The sequence below is a fragment of the Corylus avellana genome, chromosome ca1 (genome assembly GCF_901000735.1).
Source record: "Corylus avellana chromosome ca1, CavTom2PMs-1.0".
NCBI lineage: Eukaryota > Viridiplantae > Streptophyta > Magnoliopsida > Fagales > Betulaceae > Corylus > Corylus avellana.
In genome coordinates, this window is record NC_081541.1 from 18685558 (window position 1) to 18695197 (window position 9640).

General features: G+C 37.4%; 1 protein-coding gene across 1 annotated transcript; it reads right to left on the reverse strand.

The window, feature by feature from the left end:
• Positions 1–8455: 8455 nt before the first annotated feature.
• Positions 8456–9187, reverse strand: LOC132166943 (uncharacterized). Its single transcript, XM_059577811.1, has one exon. The coding sequence runs from the start codon at positions 9185–9187 to the stop codon at positions 8456–8458; it is 732 nt and encodes a 243-aa protein (XP_059433794.1).
• Positions 9188–9640: the final 453 nt, after the last annotated feature.

Here is a 9640-nt window from a genome sequence, read left to right on the forward strand (position 1 = left end):
AGGTTAGAGAGGCACTTTGTGAAATGATTCAATAGTAAAGATCATAAATATGGTGAAATATATGACAGTCTTGCCCCCAAAGATTGGCCCTCTTTAAGTATTGTGCCGAAATGTGCATAATTGGGTGCAATAATTCCTTGACACTTAATGTTCCCACTAGATGGAACTCTACGTATATCATGTTGGAGGTGGTAGAAAAGTATTGAAGGGCATTTGAACTTATGCTAAATGAAGATGGGTATTTTTTAAACTATTTGGTTAAGGATGGTGCAAGAAGAAAGGGGTTAGGGCTTTTGATTGATAATGATTGGTATAATGTCCATCACTTTATTAATTTTTTATAATTGTTTTATGAAGTCACCATGAAGATATCTGATTCCTTGTACTCAACTTCTAACTTGTATTTTAATGTACTCTGTTATGTTCATTCATGTTTAATAGAGTATTTCGAAAGTTGTTATATTTTGTTGAATACCATGCAAACATAATAAAAGTGACAAATGATAAATATTGGAGAGACGTCAAGAAGATCAACCCCTTTTTATTTGTGGCCACTTTGCTTGTACCATGCTACATGATGGATGGTTTGGAATATTGGTTTCAACCTAATTTTGGTACTGAGAAAGCAAAAAGGATTATCTCTTCATTGAAGTGGGGGTCTTAGGTAGGTTATATGATCACTATGCTTGTGGTTCTAGAAATGTTGAAAGTGGGTCTATGTCGTCAAATAATGAAGAGATATAGAGTTGTAAAACATATGTGGGTAGTTCTAAGTCCATAAATTTAATGTAGTATAAGACACAGATAGAACAATATTTTTTGGAGAATGTTGAGACACCAAGTGAAAACTTTGATATTTTAATGTGGTGGAAGGTAAATTTGACAAAATTTTCGATGCTCGCCGAGATAGAGCGAGATGTATTGGCAATTCCAATTACCACAGTTGCTTCAATGTATAGCACTAGAGGTTGTGTGATAGATCCTATTCGAACTTCTTTGAATTTGAAAACAGTGGAGGCTCTTGTATGTACTCAGAATTGGTTGAGATCTTCTCCCATTAATGTGCATGAATCATACTATCTAATGTTGAAGATGAAGAAAACTACAAGCTTGATTCAGGAAATGGTAGTGAAATAAATTTTATATTTTGTTAAATGTACAAATTATTTGATTGTTTTGATTTTCCTAATTCCTTAAAATTTTCTTGTGGTATAAATTATGTCAAATTCTATCACATATTACGTGGATTAAGGCTTGACGAATGGACTTTGTCGAATGATGTTTTTTCATTCGTTTATGGTAATTTTTTGCATTTTATTTTTTTTACTTGATATATAGTTGTTTATGGTTTTTTTTTTTTTTTTTTTTTTTTTTTTTTTTTTTTTTTTTTTAATTTTATTTTATTTTTACTGATCACTATACTTATGTTTTGATTTATTTGGTTATTGAAGGGTTGAGGGGATCAATGTGGATGGAATCGAAGGATATTATTTAGTTTTATTTGTTTTTAAGAAATTTGTTTGTGCATCCAATGCCAACTAAAACCTTTACAAAATACAAAGCATTAGACAAAAAGCTTTTGCTATTTTCAAGAAACATAACATGGGATATGCATATTATTTATTTATATATGCTATTTATTTATTTGTTTATTTTTCTCTTGTATCCTAATGAATGTTGGAACAAAAATCTTGTCAAAAGCAACCCATCATTTCCCAAAAAAAAAAAAAAAGTTAAGACACGTTACTATGTGTAATGCCCCCAAAACTGGACTGAACCATTTTGGTAGGGTTATTGGTAGTTCTTTTAGTTCAATTAACTAGTAACTAACTAAGGAGATTGCTCGTTAACAAACTTAGAGTAAATATAAGCGAAAGGTGAAAATGTAAAGATCTGATATATCTAAAATCATAAAATATACAAATATTACCATCATTCATAGACTAGGAGCTTCTATATAAAATAGTCAATCTAATTAAACTTGATACTGCGAAACAATCTCTTGGCTTCTTCATCCTATAGAGTTCTCTTAAAATAAATGATCTGACAAGCCACAATTACTGCGTAAGTCTAAGACTTGGTAAGTAAATATCATAGTTGAGTATGGAATGAGTTCTCATTATAAATGCAGAAATAAACATGTGTTTTCACAATCATATTAGGTGTTCCCTCTATCATTACACCATAAAAGTATAGTTTTAGTTTTTGCGGAGTATAGGTGTAATCCCAGAGATAATCGCCTATAGGTTTTAATGCAGAAAAACTAGTGTCGTAATATGTCATAACTATCATGTATGGTCTACTCGAGATATTACCCATTCTTAGTAGGATTGGCGTTGTCCCGAAAGACTTGTAATACAATATCAGTGTCCCGGATATTGTACACTACCGTCCATAACACTAGTAGTCTGACCGAATCCGACCTCAGGTGGCCCACGCTACTAATGATGCATGCCATGTAGTAACCTGCCAATCAAACACAGTTGCGCCGATCACGAACAACCATTAGATCCAAGGCCTATATAAACACACATATATTTGACCATAGAATCAAGCTCCTATAGTAAGCTCATGGCCATTATCCTGCACGTACTGGTGTACCATGTCATACGATGCATCTCATTAATCAATTTATTAAAGCATTTACCTAATTTCATGAAAAGTAAATATGCTCATAACATATACGTGCTCAGTTAGGTAACATATCACACGTTTTTATGGAAAGCAGTCGTAAGTATCTACTTACTTGTATTCTTACTCAAATTCTCAGACATCTCAAGTCCCTACTAAAACGGAACGTAGTTTATCGTACATGTAGTAATAGAGAACCTATTGCAAACACATAGGGTCTTGATCGAGAAGTCAAACTAGTTAGAAGCTCACAAAACCCTAATTTCATCAATCTTGGACACTGCTTGAATGTTCTGGCTTATGATCAAATGTTCGGACTTGATGTCGCACGTTCGGTCAGAATGCAAGGAACGTTTGGCCAGAATGCCAAAATGCATGCAAAGCTCATATATTCAAATCATCACATAACAAATATCATCCTTTGCTCTTAATAGGTTCATAAAACATAGTAAATCATAATAACATGTAAACCTAAGAAAACAAAAGGTGTTTTAAAACATTTGAAAACTGTTTTGGTTTTTAAGGAGAATAATAACACAAACTCATAATGACAATCTAAAAGTTTGCAAAAAGCATGAAAACCATAAGAACAATATTAAAGCCAACTTAACACAAAGAGGTTTACCTTGAAGATGGCAAAATACTTCAAAATCTCCTCATTCTCTGTCTAAAACCTCTTTCTCACTCTAAGATTAGGGTTGCTGGTATAAAGGAGTGTGAGGGGTGAAGTCTGGGGCGAAGAGGGGTGGTATTTATAGGGGGTGAGGCATGTAGCATGTTAAAAAAAGTGGATAATGGATTAAAATTACTTTTCAAATTATTATCGAACATTCGGTCTACTATTACCCAATGATTTTAGGGTTGTAAGTTGAACGTTTGGTGTGGTCCCCGGTCAAATGTTCGTGCTAGGGGTTAAGGTCAAACATTCAGTGGTCTCCATCAAAAGTTTAGCCAGAAGCTGAAATTTAGATTTTTTTCTTTTCAAAATAAAGTGGTTTTGAGTACAAATGGAATGTTAATAAAAAGTAAATAATATAAAATTGTCAAAACAAAAATCAGCTCTTTTAGTAAAATTTATTTCACACACCCATGCTCAACCTTTTGACCCAAGTAACTCATCCTTATGTCTAAGAGCATTTTCTTTTCTTTTCTTTTCTTTTCTTTTTTTAAAAAAAAAACTCGGTTGAAATGACTCCATGAAAGAGAAATGAATCACCAAGAAGAAGGCCAAAAACCCAATTATAGAAAAAAAAAAAAAAAACCACCAAAGCTTTTTCGTCCTCCTCTCTCTCTCTCTCTCTCTCTCTCTCTAATATGTCTCTCATTTGCTCATTCTCAACAAGAACAGCCCAGCTTGGTTTGAGGGCTTCTGCCCATCACCACAACCTCGTAAGTCGACGCCCCACAAAGTAGTTAGTTTTCTCATGAGTCTGATAATATACTAACTAGATCTCTCTCTCTCTCTTTAACTGATTATCGACTGTTACCATCATCGATTCACAGATTACAGTAATAAACAAAATATAAGTTGTTGGGATGGTAGACAGAAAGCCTCCTACCGTCACAGATTCTCCTGAAACCCACCCCTACCAAGACAAACCTAAATCTATTGGCTTTTAATCAAATATTTTCTCATTAAGTTAAAGTTATAAAACTATTTTCCTATTTTTTTTTTTACATTTTGGGTTTCCTCCTGTATTCTATTGTGTCACTTTTAGTAGTTGATTTCCATGAAAATTGTTTCTATTTTGTCCATAGTCTACCCAGATTACTTCCCATCCCAATTACTCTTGAAATTTCATCAAAACTACAATGTGATTAGTGTTTCTAATTATTTATTGTATCCTTAAAACTAATTTTGGTCTATGAGTACTTAGTATGGAGGCAAAACTTAAATTGGATTTTTATATTAGTAGTTAGCCTTTCATGTACTCCATCAGTTGTTCTGAAATTTATATGTGATGCTTTTTTTTTTTTTAATGATAATTTTTTTTTTTGAAGAAATACGTGTTATTCTATTCCAAAGAATCAATTGCTCCTTCAAAATAATATCACATATATAGTTTCAAAAATTATCCAACCAAACCCTATCTCTGACATGTTGCACGACCATCTTAGCCAAAAGATGAGCCGCATTATTGCCAACCCTCCCAATGTGGCTACATTTCTACTTAGGCAATGAAGATAAAACCTGCTAGATGTCATCTACCACGAGTCCAAAGAGATTGAGATTAGGAGCATTTGAATTCATTGCTTGTACCACCTTTATTGTGTCTCCCTCAAGAATCAGATTTTGAACTCCTAATTCCCTTGAAAGACATGCAGCGTAATGGGACGCTATCATCTCCCCCGTAGTGGGCTCAAAACATCCCGGTTTGGTGAGACTCCTAGTTGCTATTCCATGTCTAGTCTCTCACAACTATGCTGATCCCCACATAACCTTTCTCCTTATCTATTGCCACATCCCAATTAGTTTTGTGCCACCCTTCAGTTGGAGCCGTCCAAGAAGGACAAAGTCCCCCTACCTCTCTTGTTGTCATCATAGAAGTATCCGCCTGTGCATTTTTAAATTCTTCCACCGCCAAATGCATGTAGTTCTCTCACAAGTTCATTTGGCTGCTTGAATTTTGCTCTGTGTATAACGTCATTTCTTCTAAACCAAATACGACAAGCAAGTCCTACAAAAAGGATGAGTTTTTTAGAACCAAACCTTGTGAACATCTCCTCGGCTAGCTCATAAAACTCCATCCCTATGAGAGAACATTTTGGAAAGCTTTCTCCCCTGCCCCCCAAACATCAATGTCCGACGAGCATTCCGATAATATATGGCTGATAGTCTCCACTTCACGTTCACAAATCGGGCACCACGGCTCAAGTGTTACCTTTTGTTGTTTTAGATTGTCCCTTGTCAGCAACAAGTTGTTACACGCTCTCTACATGAAGTTTTTCTCCACGTTTGGGACCTTCAGGCTCTACAACTTCCTCTAAAAATCACTGCTTTCCATCATTTTTGAGCACTTTGGCCTATCCCTTGAAACCATTTTCGTTGCAATGTGATATACACCTCCATATCTCCCGGTCCGGTTGATTGGAGCCATTAAGGGGAATTGATTTGATAGCTACCACTTCATTCTAGGTAAATTAGAGAAATCAATAAAGGCTCGCTCCACCACTTTGTGTTTGGATCTATCAATTGATCCACCGTTGCCGAAGCATCTAAAATCTTTGGCTGCGATTGTATTTTGTATGTGGTTGGAGAGGGAAGCCACGAATCAACCCATATTCTCACCCTTTTCCCCGTGCCTATCCTCCATATCAGTCTGTTCCTTAACAACTCCTTTGCCCCGTGTATACTCCTCCATGCAAAGCTGAGTTTAGAACCCAGTTTTGCCTCCTTAAAAGATACCCCTGTATAGTATTTTGCTTTCAATATTTGAGAAGTTAGGCTCTTTGGAGATTGCAACAATCTCCAACACTGCTTAGCCAAAATGGCTTTATTGAAGCTTGTTAACTCCTTGAACCCCATTCCCCCTTGGTTCTTTGGTTTCTCCCTCCTACTCCAGCTTATCCAATGGATGGAAGAACTATTTGTATTGTTGCCCCACCAGAATTTCTGCATCATCGAATTAATTTCTGAACATAAGCCTTTAGAGAACTTAAAGACACTCATGCAGTAAGTTGGGATGGGTTGGATGACAGCTTTCAACAATATCTCCTTGCTAGCTTGCGATAATAGTTTAAGCTTCCAGTCTTGCAATTGTTTCCAAACTCGGTCTTTAATATGTTTAAATGCTTGTGACCTGGACTTTCCCACAAGAGCTAGCAAGCCTAGGTAGGTGTCAAATCGTGGTGTGGATGTCAGGCCTAATAAAGCTAGAATGCGCCTTCTGGATTCCGAAGATGTGTTCTGACTAAAAAAGATGGACATTTTTTCTTTGTTCAAATGCTAACTTGAGGCTTTCTCATATTTATCCAACAACTTTGTCAAACGCCTCCAGTGACTCAAAGTGGCCTTACAAAAGAGGAAGTTGTCATCTGCGAAAAAAAGATGATTTATGCGTGGCCCTCTCCTAGAGGTAGGAACACCCATAAGTTTACCATCCTGATCCGCCTTAGTTAAGAGAGAGCTCAACGCTTCTACACAAAGAAGGAATAGGTACGGCGAAATAGGATAACCTTGCCGCAAACCCCTAGTGGGGTCTATGCTCCCTGTCAAAATTCCGTTTACTACAACGACATAGTTCATCGTAGTCACACACATCATCATCAACCCAATCCATCGATTGTTGAACCCCATCTTTTCCATAATAGCCTTAAGAAAATGTCATTCCACCCCGGACACATGCTTTACTCATGTCTAGCTTGACAGCCATAAATCCAACATTGCCCCACATTTGCGAATGCATAGTATGGAGCGTCTCATAAGCTGCTAGAACATTGTCAGTGATCAACTGACCTGGTATGAAGGCACTCTGTTTCTGTGAGATCAGGTTAGGTAAAACTACCTTCAACTGGTTAGCCAGCACTTTAGAAATAATTTTGTGTAGGACGTTACAAAGGCTTATTGGTCTGAATTCGGTTACACATGTGGAATTTTTAACTTTTGGGAGCAAAACAATGTAATTCGAATTCAAATCTATATTCATAGAGCCTGAATTTAAAAGGTGTTCTAGTACATATTTGCTAACCTCATTACCCACGGTGGCCCAACGTTTTTGGAAAAAACCGAAAAACCATCCGGTTTTGGGGCTTTGAGTGGTGACATCTAGCTAAGGGCGGTACTAATCTTCTCCACCGTAAAATCTCTGAGGAGTTCCATGTTCATCTAGGGCGTCACCCTACTCTCCATAGCATGTAGACAGTTCTACATATCCCCCACAGCTTCCGTTGAAAAAATATGGTTGTAATATTGGACAAAGGCTTGCCCAATTGTCTCTTGAGTCTCCCATCGTCTGCCTCTAGCATCAAATATCTGTGAGAGGTGCTGATTTTCTCCTCTGATTAGCGCATGCATGAAAGTATTGTGTATTTCTGTCTCTGTTCTTTAGCCGATTCACCTTTGCTCCTTGTTTCCACCGCAAATCTTCTTTCTCCAATAGTGAACTCAAATATGCTTTTAACCTTTTTATTTCCTCTTGGTCTCGATCTCCATTTACGGCCTGCAGTACCAGCAACTAGGTAGATTTTTGTTTGATAATTGGGGCCACGTTGTCTTCTTTTTTTGTAACGCCCTAGATAATTATTAAGTTTATTAGTAATATGATAAAATTGCACATGAGATGATTTAGAATGATAGATATAATAATAATAATAATATTTGTGCGATAATAATATAATAGCAATATTATTTAATGATGATATACTTATGTAATGTAAGTTTAAAGTGATAAAGAGATTAACTGATAATAATGTTAGTATAATAATAAGTCCTAGTGTGGTAAATAATTATATGTATGGGTAAATTGTAGTTGAAATAAATGGTAAGGGTGAAATATGAATTATAGGTAGTGGGGTGTAAATCTTGCAATTCTAAATAGTTTGGGCTTTAAAAATAGAAAGAAAGTTTTGAAAAAAAAGAAAAATTGCAAAAGGGAAGTTTTATGTTGTGGGTCCCACATACAGCAGCCCACCCCCCATCCTTTCTTTCTTTCCTTCCTTCTTTCTTTCTCCCTTACCTCCCATCTCACGCACACACACAGCGCCCCTCTTTTTTTCCCCGACTCCCAGAAGTGGCCTTCAAACATTCCATGGCATAGTGGCCTATCTTGCCACATCGGTAGCAGCTATTTGTTCCAACCCTGCATACCCCGGGATGCAATTTCCCTCACTTGCTACATGGCAGATTTCTCGGGTTTTCGTAGCTTAGAGGAATGTTTCTCCTCACAAGTGCCTCTGAACTACTACCATCCATAATTTGCCTTTTAGGTGAATGCACAGCTTCTGGCATTGACCTCTTCTTTTGTACATACTCTGCAGCTGCTTCCTTAATAGCTTGCTCAGCAATCATGGCAGCGTGCACAGCCTTAGAGTATTCCTTGATCTCATTGATAGAGATCCTCTCCTTGATGCGTCCCGATAAACCATCAAGGAACTTTTCGGCTTTGGCCCAATCATTAGGGATAAGAGTAGGGGCATACCTCGACAATTCCATGAACTTTGTGGAATATTGGACAACAGTCATGTTGCCCTGGGTGAGGGTTAGGAATTCCTTGACCCACAGCTGCTGTTGGACACGAGGAACATATTGTTCATAGAATTTCTCTTTAAAGTGTGCCCATGTGATTGGGACCCCATCCCCTAATTGACCTTTCAGGTTAGCCTTTGTGGGATCCCACCACTTGGATGCTTCACGTGTGAGTTTCAAACCCCCATACTCTACCATCTCTGCATCGGTACGTTTAAGGGCTACCATCAACTTCTGTGTTGTTTCAAACCAATAATCAGCTTCCCTTGGGCCTTCATGCCCTGCAAATACTTGTGAGTTGTGCCTAAAGAAGGTCTCAGAAGGACACATTTTTCTTCTCTCCTGGCGTTGATTGGCCATAATCTCAGCCATATAACGCGCTGCTTCTGCTAAGGAGTGTGCTATCTCAGGAACACCCGGCAGTGGAGGAGAAGGTGGAGGTGGTGGAGGCGGTGACCTTTCACCACGATCCTATAATCCTCTGCCTCATATAACGACGTGGGGGTCGTCTCGGTGGCATCACTTTGCAAGATTGCGCAAGTCAATGCAGAAGAAACCACATAGACAACAACATATCGCAAATAGGCACAAAAGCAAATCTACGATACGCCCACACAAGCAAGACAATCATGATCTCATAAAACTGTCTTATTAGATTTTCTTAACGCTTTTAAGATTCCTATAGCTCTGGTGTTATTCTTAAGCAAACACTAGACTTAAATCTATGAACCTAATTGCTCATGATATAATAGTTGCTATGGTAACAAGTTCCCTAAAGAACTTGATACCAAAAGGGGGGGGGCTATGTGTGTGCGTGAGATGGGA